Source organism: Petaurus breviceps, unplaced genomic scaffold (genome assembly GCF_028583685.1).
Source record: "Petaurus breviceps papuanus isolate PSGF00001 unplaced genomic scaffold, PetGlider_PUasm1.0 225, whole genome shotgun sequence".
Taxonomy (NCBI): Eukaryota; Metazoa; Chordata; class Mammalia; order Diprotodontia; family Petauridae; genus Petaurus; species Petaurus breviceps.
In genome coordinates, this window is record NW_027185889.1 from 22,672,512 (window position 1) to 22,693,277 (window position 20,766).

At 40.5% G+C, this 20,766-nt stretch overlaps 1 protein-coding gene across 8 annotated transcripts in view; it reads left to right on the forward strand.

Moving 5' to 3' along the window:
* MYBPC1 (myosin binding protein C1) overlaps positions 1 to 20,766 on the forward strand; it is a 179,129-nt gene that overhangs the window by 98,388 nt on the left and 59,975 nt on the right. For 7 of the 8 annotated variants that reach the window (XM_069095234.1, XM_069095233.1, XM_069095240.1 and 4 more), the window contains exons 3-7: positions 440 to 469; positions 5,746 to 5,787; positions 14,468 to 14,506; positions 14,972 to 15,007; positions 18,972 to 19,082. In XM_069095234.1, coding sequence (XP_068951335.1) covers positions 440 to 469; positions 5,746 to 5,787; positions 14,468 to 14,506; positions 14,972 to 15,007; positions 18,972 to 19,082 — 258 coding nt within the window. The remainder of the gene's footprint in view (positions 1 to 439; positions 470 to 5,745; positions 5,788 to 14,467; positions 14,507 to 14,971; positions 15,008 to 18,971; positions 19,083 to 20,766) is intronic. The other variant, XM_069095239.1, reaches the window with a different exon arrangement.

Below are 20,766 nucleotides of genomic sequence, written 5' to 3' on the forward strand. Positions count from 1 at the left end.
TTTGGGGAGGGTCTTCAGGAGGAGTCAATGAGGTCAGACTCCAGTAAATGAGTGATTAAGGGTGGGAAGTTTCTGGAGGCTACCTGGAGTCAACAGTCAATGAAGGGCTAGGCCAGTTCAAGGTGTAACAGATTTGGATATTGGGAGGATCAAGAGTTGGGGCTAGCTGGATAATGGAGGGCCAAGCTAGTAACCAAGGTTTTGGTGGAGCCACAATGAAAGGTCTTATGCAAATGCCCTATGTGGGAAGATTCAAGGGGAGCTCAAGGAGGTTCCCAGAGCCTGTACATCATCACTACCAAGGACCTGTCAATGGAACACTTAAGTAAGATGGCTGTCTAGAGTGAAGACTGAGCTCTAGGAGTGTGACCTTGAGTGGAAGCTTTTCCCTGTGTCAACAAAACCTAGTAATTCCACTCTTTTTTTTTTTTATTTCTAGAAAATGAAGCACCAGCCCCACCTCCTGAAGGTAAGTGAATGTGTCGCATGACAAGTTGTAATCTGGTCGATACAATTAACCCACCCATCCAAATGTTTTTCACCTGCTTTAATTGGACCATTTATATGCCAACTTAGAGCTAACTACTATTGAAGGAATTATGGCTGACTTTGTAAGGTATCATTTACCAGAGACATAACTAGGATGGGGCAATCAGGGCTTTGACCTGAGGTGATAAATGTAGAAGGTGCTACCAGTACTTGCATATGAAAACAACTGAACTTAACACTTAACTAGTAATACTAGAGGGTTCAGAAGATAAGGACAGGATCTACTATTTCATTAACACGGGGAATTCCTGGGCAATGAAACGCCTTCTACCAATGGAGTTCAGCACCTTCTTTGCAACTTATCCTCTAAGAGGGTTGCTCTGGACGCTGAAGTTAAGTGACTTGCCCAGGGCCATATAGTTAGTATCAGAGGTAGGAATTGAGCCCAGGTCTTCCTGGCTCTGAGTCCAACACTGTATACGATCTCGCAATGCCTGTGCAAGCAAAAATACCTAGCCAGATAAACTAGAAGGCTCTCAGAGAGGTCGCCCTGTACCCCAGCCCTTCCCCAACCTTAGTAGCCTCCTCAGTAGTGAAAGTGCCCTGTGTCCAGGGTCTGTCTCTGCTCTCCCCCTCCACCACTGCCAGCCCTGGGGGGTTACATCCCGGTCCTCCTCCAGCTGACCATGCTTTTGGTGCATGGTTTGTGGTGGTGCCTCAAGAGCAAAAAAGGTTGTTGTTAGCTTTGGGTCGTGACCAGCCCAAGAGGACATTGCCTGAACAAGCAAAGAAAGCTGTACCCAGGAATGCAGTGCTTTTCCTCTGGCCTCTGCCCAAAGATCAGCTCTGTCCTTTTGCATCTCTCACCAGGCAGAGACCACTAAGACCAGAACAGAAGCTCCTCGAGGGCAGGGACTGTTAGGAAACCAAGCCCCAGAAAGAGAAGGGATCTGCCCAGAGCTGAGACCACCAGCAAGGTGACATACCAGATAAGTGAGGAGTCAGTGACAGGGCACCTGCTTGCCTCTGAGCCAAGTCACGAGGCCCCCATGGATTCTGTCATCAGATACTGAAAGAACTGGGGGATACAACTGAAAAATGGTGGAAGACAGAAGGTTTGCCGACCTGGAGGAGGACAAATTGTGTACCGATGTGTTTAAAAAAAAACTCAAGAGAAGAATCTTCTGATTATGAAGTAATTAGCTTGGCTTAGATTCCTGGGAACATTCTAGGATAGGTCTTTAAAGAGATGGCTCCTGAGCATCTAGAAAAGGAAGAATTACAAAGGATTACAAAGAGCCAGCATGCCTCCATCCTGAGTCCTTCCAGACTTACCGCATTCTCTCTCTCTCTCTCTCTCTCTCTCTCTCTCTCTCTCTTGCAGGGCAATTGCCCAAGTTCACACAGCTAGTAAACGTTAAATGTCTGAGGTCACATTTGAACTCAGGTCCTCCTCACTGCAGGCCAGCTGCTCTATTCACTGCGCCACTTAGCTGCCCCTCATTCTCTCTTTCAACAGTGTTTCTAAACAGGTGGTTAGGGGCAGCTAGGATCCAACATCAGACACTTTCTAACTGTGTGACCCTGGGCAAGTCACTTAACCCTGTTAGCTTCAGTTTCCTCATCTCTAAAATTAGCCAGAGAAGGAAATGGCAAACCACTTCAGTATCTTTGCCAAGAAAACCCCAAAATGGGGTCACAAAGAATCAGACACAATTGGAAAAAATTAAACAGCAACAACAAAGTTAAGGGGAATTCTGTAGATATAATTTACCTAGATTTTAACAAAGCCTCTGACAAAGTACCTCATGCTAGTCTTGGGAAGAAGATGGAGTGATGTGGAATAGTTGATAATACAACGAGGTGACCTCTGAGTAAATGATTGGACTCTAGGAGCAATCATTAATGGTTCAATGACAGCATGACAGGAGGTCTCCAGTGGAGGGCCCCCAGGGATCACAGATTTGTAGATCTGGAGCTATCTAATTAAACCCTCATTTTACATGTTACTAAGTCTCTGAGAGATAAACAAATTGCCCAAGATTACACAAATAGTGTGATTTGAGTGATTTGAGCTTGGCTAGGCACTGGTTGTTTTTTTTTTTTTTTGGTTGTTTGTTGTTGTTGTAGTAGTTTTGGAAGGGGGGAAGGCAATGCAATTGGGGTTAAGTGACTTGCCCAAGGTCACACAGCTAGTAAGTGTCAAGTGTCTGAGGCCAAATTTGAACTCAGGTCCTCCTGATTCCAGGGCTGGTGCTCTGTTCACTGTGCCACCTAGATGCCCCCAGCTATGCACTGTTAAACATTTTTATCAGTGACTTGAATAAAGGCGTAGATGACATGATCATCAACTGTGCTGATGACACTAAACTGGATGTTGGGTCAAGATCTAGAGCATTGGGATGAACTTAATAAGAGGAAATTCAATTGGGACAAATGTAAAGTAAGCACTAAGGGCATACTGTGTGCAAAGCCCTGTGCTGAGCAATGGGGACATAAAGACAACATTGGAAAACAGCTCCTGCTCTCAAGGGGCTTCCATTCTAACATTTACCCAGATGAAAATTTGAGGGAGGAAATTTATCCCTAAGCTTCCATCCACCTACTATTAATTATACTATTAATTAACCAGGGGTGAGGAACATGTGGTCTCAAGGCCACACATGGCCCTTTAGGTCCTCAATTGTGGAGGCTTAGGATTTATTCCGTGAAGTTTGGGTTCTGTCAAAGGGCTACACTTGGCCCTTTGCCTGGCACTAATAACTGCTTCAGCTAATCTAATCTGAGTTTCTAGCTACCTTTCCTATGTAAGTGTCTGTGGATTTAGGTGCCTCTATTTTAGAAGCCATTTGGCTGAATCCTAATATTTGGGAAATTTCAACACCAACCAAAATCTTTCAATCCAGTTAGGAAAAATAAAGCAGAAGAAACCTTGCTATGACCACACACATTTTGCAGGGGTTGGAGACCTGTAATTTCATCCATGTAGGGAACTCCCAGTGAGAAAATGCCCTCCATCTATGCAAAACAACTTTTCCGCTGACATAGTTGAGCCGGGTCTCACATCCAATTTGGATCAGAGGCGGGAACCCAGGTTTCAACCTCCACTGAGGCCAGCTCTTTATCTGCCACATCATGCTGCCCTCACAGTAACATAAGATAGGATGTCATTATGTGCCAAACTGACCATTTTAAGACTGTAAGCGACATGTCTTAATCTAAGCTGCTTTAAACCAGACCTCATAAATAACCTACTTGAGAGCACAGAGCGGCGCCATGCTTCTTTCCAGGATCTCCCACTCCTGTGGGTGTTTTTCCACCTGACAGACATTCTGCCTCCCAGAGAAGGCATGATTTATTTTTGCCCCCATCATGCCACACTGAGTTCCTTCCTATAGATCATCATAGATGTAACCTTTCCCTTCAGTTATTTATTTTTTTAAACTTGCATGGCTGTCACCAAAATAAGATTTCCTTTTGTTTTTCTCACTTGGTGCTGCCCAGTGGTCTTTGTGAGAGCATGGATAAGTCATTCCAAGCTTGCACACATGTGGACATGAGACCACACACACAATTTTAGGCTAGACCTAGGTCCTCATTGTAGGAAGCTCCCAGTAAGGATTTTTCTTCTATCCATGCATATCAATACCTTTTCTGGGACTTAAGATCTTCTAGAGAATTGCCTCTAATTATGGTGCAAATATACCCCAGATAATACTTTGACATGTCAAGAGTCCAAGATTTTGGCAGTGAGGGCATTCCCCAGACGGTGTATAATTGATAGAATATCAGATCCCCAGCCAGGCCAACTTACTGTCCAGCCCCAGCCTCTCATTCTTATGACTGGCTTTATGACCATGGGCAAGTCATGTCATCTTTCTCTACCTCAGTTTCTCCAACTGTAAAATGGGACATAATAATAACTAAGAGTACTTTGAGGATTTCAATGCTTAAAGCCCCGTGTCTTGGGTAGGACTTGCCAGAGCTTGTGTGTCATTACCCTTTGAAAACCCAGAGTTGCCTCCTTGCAAGATCAGGGACTGGAGGAAGGCTGAGACGGAGGAAACTGGATGACGGCATACATCAGTTAAGCTACGTAATAATACAAGCAGCATAACATGCCTTCGTCCTTCAGAGATCCCTCACTCCACTTGACTGGTACGGAGAGTCTCTCCACCAGTGACTATCATGACCTTTCTATATCTGTAGCAGTTGTAGTGATCTCTGGCATAACCTTCGAGGTCTCAGGGTCACCACCGTGCCAAGAGAGGACAGCTGAGGAGGCTGTTAGTGGAGGCAGCTGCTTATCTCTCTAGTCTCTGTGTTTTCTATATTTAGGAAACCTCTACTAAAGGAAGTGCATTGTGTGGACAGAAAGTGGGCATTGGAGGCAGAAAGGCCTGGGTTCGAGTCCTGCCTCTCCTACATACTGGCCATGCAATCCTGTACAATTCATTTATAACCACTTTCTGCCCTAGGCAACTCTCTAAGACTTTAAATTATGAGGCAAATGCCACTTGGATGGGTGGTTTTGTCTCGGGGATGTCCCTAAGCCTATGAAATCACAAATTAGGGTAAAAAAGTTGAATTTTTAACTATTGAAAAAATAAAACCTACATCAGAGATACAAGCTAGATAAATATACACTGATAAATAATAGGCTAGCTAAATAATGAGGAAATCTGAAGTGAGCCTTCTAATTTATACATTATCTGGTGCTTTCTTGTGATGCTCAGAGTCCTGTAACACACTTTATAGCCATTCTCTTATCTAAGCCTCGAAAAGACCTCATCTTCATTATAAGCAAAATGGAGCCATTGGGGCCAGGTCTCTGCATGGACTGTCCTGCGTGACTGGAATGTACTGCAGTCTTATCCCCACCTCCTACAGGGAGGCTCCAAGGGGCCTTGTGTGGCAAGAGGGCTGGACCCAGAGTCAGGACACATGCATTCAGATCCTTGCCCTGACCTTTTCAACCTGTGTGCCCTTGGATAAATCACTTAACCTCAGTTTGCCTCAGATTCCTCATCTGTAAAATGGGGATAATGCCTACCTCTCAGGATTGCTGTGAGGATCGAATAAGATAATATTTGTAATGTGCTTAGCACAATGCCTTGTAGGTGCTGTGTAATGAAGGTGGTGATGAGGGTGGTGGTGGTGATGACAATCATTGGTTTCCCTTGTTCTTACTGGCCCTAGAATTACAAATGTTTTCCATCTTTTTTAAGATCCTCTCAAACATTTCTTTCTACACAGAACAAAGTAAAGAGAAGGAGGGCGGATCTGCACCCCCTAAAGGTAAGTTGGGAGGAAGGGAAAGGAAGGATGGTCTTCACCAAGGCTAGGAGCAGAAAGAGCATCCACAGCCGCTGTCCTGGTGTCCATATCTCTGCCTCTCTCTGTTGAATTTTCCTACTTTATTTGCTATGAGTCTGCTTCAGAGGTTGGTTTTGTTGTTTGCATTTCATCTGCATGACTCAATCGACATTACAAAGACTTTGAATATGATTCCAAAACAAGTTTCTAAAAAAAAAAAAAGAACTCATGAGATCACACAGAAAATCGCTTCCTCTCCTCTTTTTTAACTTCCCCTGGGCTAGAGGTAAGGAAGACATGAGTTCAGATCCTAACTGTGTAATGATACATAAGCCACTTAATTTCACTGGGAATCAGTAAAATGATGAGGTTGGACCAAATGTTGCCTAAGGTCCCTTCCAGCTCTGAATCTCCAGTCCTATGATCCACACATGAAAAGAGGGAGAAATGGTTAAAAATGCAATATGGGGATAATCTCTCCTGTGCTGGGTCATTGCCCTCACTGGAATGTCTTCCTGTGCCCCTCAAGCAATCCAGTTATCACCCATTCTTTAAGACTCAGCTTACTTTCTCCTTCCTTTGTTTCAGCCCATACCAGTCCCTCCTTTCTGTCTTCACTCATTTTAATACTCAATCTTGCACTGCCTTGGGTCATAGCTAGAGTATTTCCCTCATGCATATCTTCCCTCAATCAGGTTGTGAGCAAATCCCAACTTTCATTTTTCTATGGAACACAGCAGCATGCACACAGTAGGCTCCCAAGGAATACATGTTACATGAACAAATGAATTTGTGCCCTATCAGAATTGCTGGTCATCCAACAGTATTGAAAATCCTCATGGGTACTACCCACCATCCAAATTAATTTCTGTCTGGTTACAAATGAATGGCAAATAGAAAGGGGAAGATCCCTTGACAATTCTTACCTAGTTTTTTTTTTTTTAAAGCATAAGAAGGGACATGAGAGGCACCAGGCATGGAAACTTCAGATATTTATTCCCTTTGGCCACAAATTTGGCATATAATGAGAATATGCTTGAAACCATTGAATTCATTTGCACAAGGCTATTGCTGAATTCTTAGTATACCACTTAGCGCTCTACCTGACCAGTTGATGCACAATTGAATTATCTTTCTCTATAAATGACAAAAAATAGAAAGAATTTTCATTGTTAGAGATCAAGATAAATATTTTTTCTCTACTTTGTCCAGATTAGTGCCAGAATAACTTTGATGGGTTTTTTTTGAGGGGGGAAAGTTGTTTGTTTTATTAACTTTGACACTGTGATAAATCTCTTTCACAGTCACAGGGATCGCCTGGTTTCTGTGGCACATTAAAAAGAAGTATTGATGACAAAGCTCATCAACTCTGCCAGGTTTGCTGAGTGTCTGGAAGCCCACCAAATCCTAGGCAGAGACACCTGTCTGCCTGTGTTATGGCCTCATGCTCTCAGTCACCCACTACAATCCTATGATTCCCCTCCAGCCTTCTCTGTTCCCCAGCAACCTGGAAGAATGTGTAATCACCACTCAGGCCCCCTTCCGTAGATTCTATGTAGCCACCCAACCAAATTTAGTAGAATTGCAAAGGAAGGAATAGCTACAAGATAAGGTGACTGAATTTTTTTTAAAAAATCCACATGCCAGCATGTAGATAGCCAAACGACTGTTGTACCATTCAAAATCTTCCCTTTGCAAAGTCATAAAATAAACCCACTAGTGCCAGCATTGTTTGAACCATTCTTGAACTCTCCTGAAAGTTCTATCAGGAAACATTCCCACATCTTTTTAGTCTCCTCAATGGTGGCAAATCTCCTTCCTTTCAGGATAGATTCCATTTTTGCAAAGAAAAATCATTTGGAGGGGTGGCTAGGTGGCACAATGTATAGAGCACCAGCCCTGGAGTCAGGAGGACCTGAGTTCAAATCCGGCCTGTAATGTAATACCAAGCAAAGGCAACTTCCCAGGTTCAAAATACCAGCATAGGTGCTCTCTATTTTATTCAGTAACAAACCCAGAACAGAGAAGATCAAAACATGACATCATTCAAAATACAGCATTTACTAAGTGTGATTAAATAATCTCCAAGTACTACCCCACCCCAGGATCTTCCAATCATTCAATCAATTACAAAGTCCCTGTTCTAAATACTACTCCATCCCTAGGCTATACCTTAATTAAGTCCACCACAAAACCCCTCTTCTCAAATGGAGATTAGTTTCCAAACATAGGTAAAGTACCTTCATTTGTCAATCACAGAGCACAATAAGGTCAAAAGTTCCCCACTCCCAGGATCACAATTGAATCTACCCCAGAGTTACATCAAGTTTAAACACAGCACTTAATACCCAAATGGAGGTCTTTTCTTCATCTTGACAAGAGGCAAGTTCTCAGCAATCTTAGTTCCTGGGGAGACAAGGCTTAGCAAGGCCATAAGATACATTGCCAGTCCCTTCATGAATTTATCCTCTGTCTGTAGAACAGTCCTAGAACCCCTGAACACATTAGCAAAGCCCTCTCCCAGGATTTCTGTAAACATACAACAAGAAAATCCTTCTTCAGGGCTTCTGAACCAACAGAAAGGCTCCCAGATCCCTGCAACAACAGCACTGTCCCTCACCAGTGGACAGTATTCACTCTGTCTGCAGGACAGTCTCCAGACCCCTGCAACAACAGTACTGTCCCTCACCAGTGGACAGTATTCACTCTCTGTCTGCAGGACAGTCTCAGGCCTTCTTAGCGAACAGCCAGGTTCCAGGACTTCTTCAACAAAAGGACAGTCTTTCACCAGTGGACAAATCTGGCAAAATAACATCAAAACAGACAGACAAAGTACCAGCAAAACAGCCATGTCTCCTCAGTCCTTGGCTGCTCAGGGGGCAGGTCTCAAAAGTCCAGGGCAATTCAAAGCGGCCACCAGCAATTCTCTTAGTCTCTCTCTCTCCACGAGGTGCTGCTACCAAAAAAATCTTCCGCCTCTCTCTCGTGTCTCCAAATCTACGTCACCAGCTCCTCCCAATTCAGGACTTTCTTTTCACATCAACAAGCCCATCCCACAGGTGGGATTAACAAACTCTGGGTTTTAACACAATCAATTTGAAAACCAAGCCAATACAGGGGAATCTTTAATTGCCATTACTATCACACAGCCTCAGACACTTAACACAAAAAAACTAGCCGTGTGACCTTGGGCAAGTCACTTAACCCCAACTGCCCTCCAAAAAGCAAAAAAAAAAAAAGAATCATTTGGAGCCAAGTCCAATGAATGAGGTAGACACCCAAGCTCAGTGACACTGTTCTTGATTAAAAATTAGGTATAGGGGCAGCCAGGTGGCTCAGTGAGTAAGAGCACCGGCCCCAGTGTCAGGATGACCTGGGGGTCGATTCCGAGTTCAGACACTCAGCACCACACCCAGAAATAACTGGCCGTGTAACCTTGAGCAAGTTACTTAACTCCGATTGCTTTAAAAAAAAAAAGGTATAACATGAGTAGCCTGAGTTTTCTTCTGCCAAAATCCTAGGGACAATCCAACGAGAAGCCTTCTAAAAAGGTTTTGAAATGTGAATTTACTGTGTTTGGCTTTGAAGGTGGATGCTTATTTGGACAAAGTGGTTCTAGAACATTTGTAAAAATAAAATCTGATTATTTTTATACAAGGACAGGCAAGCCTGTCTGTAGTGGTTACTGCTTCATATTCCTATTATAGATAATCCTTTGCTTCAGCGGGTCTGAGATCTCACTGATATGGGCACTCTCTCCAGGAGTGCAAATCACACCCAGTCAACAGAAGGAAGAGGCATGTCTTCATGGATATCCTCCAGGAATATTGTACTGACAGGCATGAGAACATCTTTGTTCCTTTTTCAGGCATTTGATTGGAACTTTCTCATTAACAGTATTCTATAAACCACTGTGGACTTGTTCCAGATCTACTTTTCTCCATTTCTATAGGCATCTAACTGATATTTTAGAAAACTTGGGATTCACGTTTTTCTTTTTATTATGAATCTGTTTTGCAGAGATGGAAATAAGACTCCAGAAGTTCTAACAAATTTACTCCCATGTGGGTTGTGTGTGTGTGTGTGTGTATCTTAATATGTCCATCTTGTTTTCTTCCTTTTTTCCTTCCAGCTTTCTTTACAAATGAAGTAATGCCCTGGTACTTTTGACTAGCAATTGAAAACATATTCTGTGTACTTTTATTTTTATTTTAGATTCCTTCCAGTTAATCAACTATCAACTAAAATGTCTGCATGTTTCATCTACATATTTTAATTACATTATTCCTTTTTAGCAAATGGTATCTTTAAAACAAGCTTCAGTTATTCAAATATCTGCAAACATAGGCACCCATATGCACAAGTAACATTTTAAGGGTTTTTTTTACTTTACCTGCATTTATCACCACCATATTATTTTGTTTGTGTTTATTGTATAAATAAACTCAGTCTCTGAAACACTGGGTGGTGTAGTAGGTGGAAAATGACCTTAGAATCAGGAAAATCTGGGTTCAGGTCCTCCCTCAGACTCACAAAGGTTGTAGGACCAGGGCAAGTCAATACTTTTAATGCCCAGGCAAAGATGCAGATCTTTTCTGTCTCACAAATATTGGCTGATTCTATTTCTTTGAATTTTCATTGCTTTCAGTCTTTATCCTAAAAACTCAACAGTTAATGGCTACTGAGTTCAATGTAAATTTTTTAAAACTGGAAATCATTTTTAATCAAGGGCAGAAGTGACCTCACTCAAGGAATCCTGGTGCTTTTTGACTGACAACCTGAGCTTTTGATGTCGCTAATACAATAAATTGGTTTGGAACATTATAATAGCATCTGCATTCCACTATCCCAAATCCTGGCTCTGCCACTTACTAGCTTGTGTGACCCTGACTAGGTTATTTAACTTTTGCAGGTCTCACTTTCCCCCTCTGCAAAAATAAGGGGATTGGACAACATGACTGCCAAAGTCTGGTCTAGCCCTACATCTCTGATCCTCTCTGATCCTTTGATCTTCAGACTCATCTCATCCTTCCAGTGTCCATATGCAAGGGTCCTTCTCCTCTATACCCCTCAGTCCCAGCCCTTATCATTCTGTTCAATTGAACATACATTTATGAATGCCTCCTGTATACTGGGCATTGCGCTGGGGACTGTAGAGACAAAGACAAAGAGAAATAATCCCTCCCTGCCTTCAAGGAGCCTAATATGGAACTCATGAACTGTGGAAATATTTCTATGGAAAATTGAACCTAGGCATTTTCAGTCATATCCAAGAAACTTGTAGATCCACAGACCTTGGCTCAACCAAACCAATTTTTCAAGACTTAAGGTCTGAACATGAATATCATAACCAAATTGTTTATTGCAAAGCAGTTTCAAGACTCAAGCTGTTTGGGGAGGAGGTAGTAAATGTCATGCCTGTTAGACACATTGAATGTCTTTTCCTGAAATTGTTTTCCTTAATAGTCTCTGATATTTGACATTTTCAGTAGAAGGCATCTTTGAATTAAGTACTTATTCCCCGGGAAATATTTTGGCTCATTTGGAAGAAAGATTTTTTTTTCAGGAAAACAGACATTAGTATTCTCAAGCCTTGATTTTACACATATATCTTCCCTTTTTCTCAATCTCCACACTCCTATCCCCAAGAATGCTTCTTTTTATAATCTCCAATTTTTTAAATTTTACCATTTAAGTAAGTTTTTATTGATATTTTTCTGTTTCTTACATCGCCATGGTTATCTGAAGTACCCCTCCTTCTCCTCATGTGTTCCTCTTCCTCCTCCCAGAGAACAAGTATCCCTCATCCTCTCATATGCCACATAGTGTTTTTAGAAAGGAAAAAAAATCAGCACAACTGATCAATACATTGAAAAAGTCCAAAAATAATTGCAGTGTGTAACAGTGGTAGACCTCTCACTGTACAAAGGAGTGTAAAAAAACTTTTTAAACTGGAAATCATTTTTAATCAAGGGTAGAAGTGACCTCACTCAAGGAATCCTGGTGCTTTTTGACTGACAACCTGAGCTTTTGATGTTGCTAATACAATAAATTGGTTTGGAACATTATAATAGTATCTGCATTCCACTATTTTTTAACTAAAAAGTTAAAAAACTTTTTAAAAAAATCTTTTTTCACTTATCAAACATTTATTCTTTTCTCTCCTGTCCCCTAAAAAAATTCTTGCAAAAAATGTTCCTCATTCTGCACATGCAGTCATTGTCTCTCTGTCGGGAAGTGGGTAGCATCTTTTGTAACTGATCAACGTTCTTACATCTTTCAAAATTGCTCATTTTGGGAATGTTGTCTTAAATGCCTGACTTTCACTAAACTTAGAAGGCGCTCACCCACTATGATTTGGTCCATCAAAATTAATTATTTTTGTTAATTTTTATATAATTCTCATGATTTTATAAAAGCATGTGAAGACTATCTTTTCCTTCTAGTAAGGAATTAATACAAAGATCTGAGAGAGAATTTTTTAACTATGTTCATTTATTGCTCTCCAAAAACAACCAAATAAACAAAAAATGGAGGATGATGTGGCCTTCTCAGTTAGTTTTTCATTTCCCTAGATTGGTAGAAGTTCTTTGCTAAGATTCTGATAAATGGTAAAATTTTATTTTAATTTTTGCAGCAACACACAAGCCAAGTAATAATGTAATAATGAGGGACCAGGAGATGGCACCATTTGGGGCTAAGGGGAAATAGAGAATGGAATCCTCTAGCTATTTCAGTACTTTACATCCTTGGGAAATGTTTGATAACAGCTCATTTTATGCTGAGTTCTATAATGAATAATGTAATAGCAAAGTTCCAGGAGATCTGATTTATCATTATTGAATTTCCAGTCACCTGAAAAGCAGAATACATTTCAAGGACCTTAATAGCCTCTGGAATTTTCACATTTTGTGTTGAATATGCATCCTAACTCCAATTTTGGGCCATGTTTACCAGAAGTGACTGTCATTATAGCTCTGGCTATATAGAGAAATTACATATATATAATTTGTAGCCCAAAATACAACTGTGATGAGGCAGAAAGCATTGAAAAGCATCTCAGGTAGGTGAATAACATTTGTATTCAAATTCTACATTGAGTACAAGAAAATGTAGTGTTTGTTTAATAGATAATTCCAAATGATCTTGCTTCTTAAACTGGTCTAATATATGTATTTCTCTTGAGAAATTTCTCAAAATATTTATTGTGATAAATATATAATAGTTTTCTAGATCTAATTTTATGTACTATTTTTAAAGAATTCATAATCAAACATTTTCACAAGTTTAAGGTAGCTTTAAAAACCACTTTTAAGCAGTAACATTTCATGTCTTTGTTTATTTTAGCCCAACATAATAGTATGAGTACTCCCTCTCCCAAACCCCTCTACACCTTAGTAGGTGGTTTTCATGAATTGTTGTGGTCTTAAATGAGAAGCAACCAACGTTGCCAGAGTTTTAAGACTCTTATACAAGGTCTAAAATTCATATGATTCCTGCCCTTGAAGTGCAAGCATTTTACTAGGCTGTCTAGTCAATATCTGTGCAAGAAATACCATAAATATACTGCCACCACACTTAAGAGTTTTATCTCTTATACATATAGCTGATGAAATACTTGTAAGTAATATATAAAATTAAATAATGATGATGTTCATCCTGGAAAAGTTTTTACAAAGATCTTTAAATGGTTTGTGATATATTTAGTAGAAGGTCAAATTCTTTCATGAAGGTTATCTTTACAAATGGACTATGGCTTACTTGAACCCCTCTTTACAAATGGACTATGGCTTACTTGAACCCCAGTTCTTTCCATTTCCCTTTAGTGTGGTGTGCATTAAATATTCAAACACATCTAAGCTGTTGGTTAAACATAGTCCAAGTTTGATTACCTCTAATCTTTCAGAAAAGATATATTACTAACATTAATTCATGCTTATGTCCAAAATAGTATAAATGTGTTAATGATACAAAGGACAGACATTTTACTTGCTGAAAAGGAAAATGCTGAATCTCAGATAAGAAAGGCAGTGTGGATTAGTGGGAAGTGCATTGGATCTGGGTTCATAAGACCTGGGTTCAAATCCCAGCTCAAAACACCTGACCTTTATATGACCTGGGGCAAGTCATTTTTACATCTCTAGGCCTTTGTCCTGTTCTACAAAAGGACAAGGTTGTACCCTGTGGCCCTGCTCTAAATCTATGTTATAAATCAATGTTATATAAAGAGAGGGGGTTGGATTAGGTGATCTCTAAGGATCCTTCCAACCCCAAATCTACGATTCTGATCTGCTATTGACTCTGATTTCACCATTTTGGGACTTCAATGTTACCTCTTTTCTCAGCCATACAAAAAACTTTTCCCACAGCTCATCTGCCCTAAACCTTTGATTCGATTTAGTTGGTCTGCTGCCTGCTCTTTGTAAAATTTATTTCACTGAATCACCACTTCACTTACTGAGGGTTCTGAGCTTTATCCTTCAGTGTGAAGTTCTCTCTCCAAGTGGTTCCTTCCTCTTTTTTTCTGCAGGTGTCATTTTCTCATTTCATCTCTGGTTCTTCTCTCACTACCACCCCCTCCCATTCCTTCACCTCCCAAAGAAGGTTAATATGGACAAGGCTCTTTTTTCCTTGATTACTTTCTTCCTATTTCTTTTTCCAGGTGAAGGTGATGTCTCTCCACCCAGTGCCCTGCCAGCAGGTTAGGATGGTTCCAATTTTTAAATTTAAGTTTACTATTAATTGGCTAGATAAAAGGACATGTAGGTCAGTTACTAGATGGAAATCTGAGCCACAAACTCCCTGGGATTCCAACTAGGATGTCTCCATGGCCAGGAACTAAAAGAAAAACATTGGCTTGGACTATAATTTTTACAGTATTGCAAAAGAAAGCTTTGCTTAATGAATTAAATAAGATTAATATGACTTGGGAGGCTAATTTCACAAAAATAGCAATGCTTGAATTTCCAGTCCTGCCATATGCTTTCATTCAAATGCATATGCATATATATATTTTATATTTACAAAACTCTTGGTGATTTATCACATAAACCAACTTTGATGTTTTCTCCATGAACAGAAGAGCCAGCTTTTGGGAGGGCTAAGAGAGTACGAACTCATCCCAAATTCTTTTAACAGTGTCATCCAAGTTACTCTTTCCTTTCAGATATCAATGCCCGAGCACTGGCAAGGAAAGATTCAGGTGAGCACTCTCCTGAATAAACCAGACATTCCATTTCTATCTTCAAATAACAGACCACTAATGCTCTCTTTCCTTAAAGGTATTGATTCTGTGATTCAACTTTTAACATTTGTTTTGTTTCAGTCTTATCCTCCATAGTAATCTTCTAGTGCATTTTGTTTACAAGAACATCACTTTGTCAGGAAATCAGTGGTAATTTTATGTGAAAGGTAAACATTCAAAGTTTAGCCAAGTTTCATCATTATTTTTGTTTTCCGTTCAAGTCAATTCAGCAAGCCTTTACCAGGTATGCCCAGCACAGTGCTAGATGCTATAGATTCAAAGATAAAATGAAGTAATGGATGAAAAAGTATTTATTAAGTACTTACTGTATACTATGTACACTATGGTAAAGTCCTAGGGATAAAAATAGCAAAGGAAGCTGCTTCCTGTCCTCAAGGTGTTTATCTTCTGTCAAATATTTTGCTTCTACAATATTTATCAAGCATGGAGATCTAGAAGTAGTACAGGAATATCTCCTTTCTTAGTGACTGACCTTCTTCAGGTGTCAGCCCAATTCTCACCTTTACCAGTCCCCACTTAATGTAAATGTCTTCGCTCTGAGAGTGTCTGCAATTTACCCTATATATACACCTTGGTGTTCATAGTGGCTTCCATGTTGTCTCCCTCTTTAGACTATGTGCTCCCTGAGATCAGGGACTGTTTCTGCTTTCTTTGTATCCCTGGCATTTAACACAGTGCCTGGGATATAGGAGGTGCTTAAAAATGCTTATTGGTCCATAGAGTTTATTTATTAAGGATACAAAAATTCATAAACATAAAATATAATCTTGTTATAAGATCATATTGTAAGATTTCCTTTCAGTAAAAGTTCTCTTTCTAGAAAACTGTGTAGAGGAAAAAAAGAGAGAGATCTCCTTTCACTGTCCTTTCAAGGATAAACAAATTGTGTTGCCCCTTAATACATTTTTGCCTAATTGAATTAAATTGGTGTACTTTATATAGCTACAGAAAAGAAGGGAGTAGAAAATAGGGAACATTGATTAAAAAGGACTTAGTCTGACAAAGTTAGAATTAATCACAGGTGAAACAGGAAGGCCTCCTAGAATGTGAAGGGCACTAAAAATCCCCAAATAAGACAAACTTTTCCTTTTCCTTTTGGATAGCCTTGGGTTTTTAAGTCACTAATGGATTATGTAACTAAGTAGGACCCTTGTCTCCACAAGGCCCCACTTAAAATTAATTCTTCCATTAGTATTTTAGAATGGTATAGTTATTGAAGCCCAGAATGCATAAGCATCATTGAAGACCATGATGGGAAAGCATGAGGGCTCAGGGCAAGGGAAGGCAGACTTCTGGGCCTGGTTAGACACCAAGGCTAGTGCTGAGCTAATTACAAATAAACTTCAGCTTAGAGTTTTGGACAATGTAAAAAGGGAAACAGAAAAGGGATAGAGCCAAACCCAAGACAGAGCAATGGGAGTACTTTGCCCAGGGGCACCAGAACTTAGAGGGTATAAAGATGTAACGACTTTAAAAGATGGCGCAATTTTAAAAAACGGTTCCATGTACAGTTTGATAGAACTTTAAGCAGATGGGGGAAAAACTGCACTTAGCAACTGACTGGTGAGAATAATTCTTTAAAATACTCTGTTCTACTCCTACCCTAAGAAGTGGTCTTCTGGGCTGCTGCATGTCACCAAGGTACAGTGAGGTCACCCAGGAGAGAGAGAGTTGCTATGGAGTAGGAACCAATGGTGATCCTCTGAGGTGACTGCTGAGAAAATAAGGAATCAGTAGGCAGATCCCATCTCATCACCCTGCTTTGATATGTGTACACCTTCTTTTATGCTAGATAAATTTTGTCATATAGAATATTTGTTTAAAATTAGTAAGCCATCGTCTAAGACTTGAAATTGCTATCATTACAAAGATATTTTGGTTACAGAAGGACTTGACCTGTATTTAACTCTGCCTTATATTTGGGACCTGGAAGTAATAGAGTAGATAAAATAGGGTCACTTGACAAGTAGAGGAATATGTGACTTTATCCACTCTGCTAGGAGACTAGGCCCCATTAACTGTTCCCATTTGTGAGCTTCCTAGGTTGCTATAACCAATAACTTTGTCACCAAATGGCCAGCCTACTGGAGATGAGCCTCCTGGCCCTCAGGCAGCAATGCCAGTTGGTTACTTTGGTCATATTCAAAGATTTATCTCCCTGGTAGAACTTGCCAGAGCTTGTGCTCAGATGTCATAACCTTCAAAGCACCTAAGGTCACTTCCACTGCATAATGAGGCAACAGAGGAAAACATCTCTCAAGGACCACCATGTATGTTGCTATTACTTAACTAGATGCATTTTCATTCTGTTCCTTGATGAAATGGTAGATGGCACCGTGAACAGAAAGCCAGTCTTGAAGTTAGGAAGACCTACCTGGATTCAAGTTGCATCTCTAACCTATACTAGCATGACCCTGGGCAGATCACTTAACATCACAGTGCCCCCAGGGAGCTCTGTAAGACTAAAAATTGCAAGAAAAAATGTCAGCCTGCATTGGTAGAGAGAATTTCCTCACCTGGGAATTCCGTGTATCAGTGAAGTCACAGGCTCAATCCCTATCCAAACAGTATAAAACATCAACATCAAAATATGTGTAAGAACTAGCATTATGTGATCCCTCCACCCCAGTTGAGGGATATGGATATTGATAATTGACTTTCTAAATAACAAAACCAAAAGTTAACAGAAATTTTCACCTTGCTGTAGGCAGTATTTTGTTGGAAAATGAAGTGGCCTTTCTTTCAAATAAAAATGGAAAGCATTTTATGTGTCTTTCCTTGTGGTTCAGGAAACATCCAAGGCTTATTTACTCGGTTATACTCTTTCTCTGACCTTAAATAACGCTGCTGAAACTGCCTCTCTTCCCTTATGGCTCTCAGCTGACTGCTTCATACACAGACTGCAGGGATCAAGCAATGCCTGGCATTCCCTCTCCTGTCTTTCTCCTCTGAGCTGTACTGCCTACAGCTCTATATGATCTCTAAGTACTCTGTTATCCCAGGTTGACTTTTTCCTTGGAGCTCCCAACATAAAAGAATTCTCTTGATTAAAAATAAGAGATGGGGTGGGGAAGGAAGGAAGAATGAAGAACAGAAGGAAGAAAGGATGGGAGGAAGAAAGGAAGGAAGGAAGGAAGGAAGGAAGGAAGGAAGGAAGGAAGGAAGGAAGGAAGGAAGGAAGGAAGGAAGGAAGGAAGGAAGGAAGGAAGGAAGGAAGGAAAAGAAAGAGTCAATACTCCGTGAACTTTTCTTTCATTGTGGACAGGGATGCTAAAGACTTTCCTTGATTCAGGAAGTCACTTTTGGACTTCCTAATCATAGATGAGCCTGGACAAGCCAAAGCTCCTCTCTTGTAACTCATTAAAGAGCCTAAATCATGGGCTTATCCATAGGATGAGCAACCGGACTGGCTGATTAGCCTTCCTGATGCACCCACCAAGCAAAGAGCATCAGCCTGGGAATACTCACCTAATCTCCTTAATCCTTCTTCCCCTCCCTCTCAGGGACTGATGGGCTCTGCTGATTCCATCTAACTTTAGAGCAGTCACACAGACATGGCCATATCCATTTATTTACTACTATAGTGTACCTCTAAAAGGAAGATTCAGCTGGTTTAGAACACAATGATGAAAATAGGACTGACAAATTCCTACTACTTGTTTGCATTCTAGAATTGTTCTAATTCTAATGTCTTTTTTTCCAACATCATGGAAAGCTATTCTCACAGAAACTCTAAGATCTCATTTTACTGAAACCTATTACTCTGTAAAAATGGGAAAGCTAAGCTATTGCCTTAAAAGAAGGTCGGTGGCTGAGTTAATGCCGACACTGAGCACAGGTAAGTCTTCTTTCTGGGGACAACCTTGCTTGGAAAGTGATCTGTTTACTTCCTGCTTCTTAGAATGGTCTCTGGGTGAATCCCCAGTCGGGGAAGAACAAGACAAGCAGAACTCCAACACCTCCCAAAGTGTGCTGTTTGTGGAAAAGCCCCAGAATGGAACGGTGAAAGTTGGTGAGTGCCTAGAATTAAGTGTTGCTTGAGAGAGGAGACTGTCCTCCCTGCTTATGCTTGTATACCCAGTGCCTGAAACATAGTAAGTCCTTAATACATGCCTTTCCTACCTGTCTGTCTATCTATCATTTTATCATTCCATCTATCTACATATCGTGCCATCTGTCATTTATCTAACTACCTATTGTTCTATTTGTCTATCATTCTATCTACCTACCCACACGTACACACACACAAACACAGACACACAATTTCATCTATCTATCATTCTATCTGTCTTTCTCACTAGCTAGTTATCTTAATAATGCAAAGCTGTCATGGTCTTTTACATTTCACAAGTAGGGGGAATATATGCATGTACACCTGTGCTGTGTAGGATCTGATAGGCAGTTAGCTAGGTTGATTATCCATTCCTTCAGTACTTCAGTGGATGATCTGGGACCTCACTGATATGGCCGTTCTCTCCACCTGGGCAGAACATAGCCCATCTATGCTCTTTTATCCTGTACAATTAGTATCCTTTCTGGCTATGGGATCAGCACACCTCTCTTTCTTTTTTGACACTTTTTTTTTTTTAAGCAATCGGGGTTAAGTAACTTGCTCAAGGTTACATGGCCAGTTATTTCTGGGCGTGGTGCTGAGTGTCTGAGCCTGGGATTCGATCTCCAGGTCATCCCAACACTGGAGCCGATGCTCTTACTCGCTGAGCCACCTGGCCGCCCCCACACCTCTCTTTCTTATTGTATGCTCCTCAATAAGCACTGAAGCTATCTGGAGACCCACCTGTCTCCCACCTTTCCCTGGTGGGTCACTGGTAACTTTGTTTTTTCAAAGGTGGTTGTATTGCAAGATTCACAAGCATCTAGAATTACTGGAAGAATATTTGTGTTTTTTTAAAGGTTAATTATGTTACTAAAATATGTAAAGATTTTGAACATTTTTGAAGGTAGGATAGAAGGTGTAGAGAATATTCCATAGAATGGTATGGTGAATGGAGCTGGCATTGGAGCCAGGAATGCTTATTGTTCAAATGTCATCTCAGACAGAGATGGACTGCATGACCCTGGGCCAGTCCCCTATACTCTCAGGGCCCTGGGCCATTCTCTAAGGCTAGAAGTTGCAGAGAAGCTGTGACCTGCATGGGTAGAGGAATTTTCCTTACCCAAGAGATCACTATACCAGTGAATTCACAGGCCGAGCTGATCCCTCTCCTATTGACAGAGCCCAGTCTTGGTGAATATAAAATATGTAAATAAGGGTTTGCAGCTGAATTAATTCAAAGGCTACTTTTTCAATTAATTTTAGGCCATGACTGAAAAATGTATATTCTTCGAATATTGTTTGAAACATTCAGTGAATCCGAATTCTGGGAGAATATCTCAATATTATAATAGTAGCAAGTTTTAGATTTCTGCAAGTGGGTCCCAGTCCCTTGTCCATGTAGATAGTCTGACTTCACTTAATTGGTACATTTGGTAGTGTTCTTTCAGCTACAGTCTCTAAGATATTAACTTTTAGAATTGAATATTTTATTTGTAGTTCTAAGGCAGTTTGATGGCACAGTGGATAGAGTGATGAACCTGGAGGAAGACCTGAGTTCAAATCCAGATTCAAACACTACTAGTTATGTGACAGTGGATAAGTCACTTAACCTCTATATGCCTCTCTTTCCTTATCTGTAAAA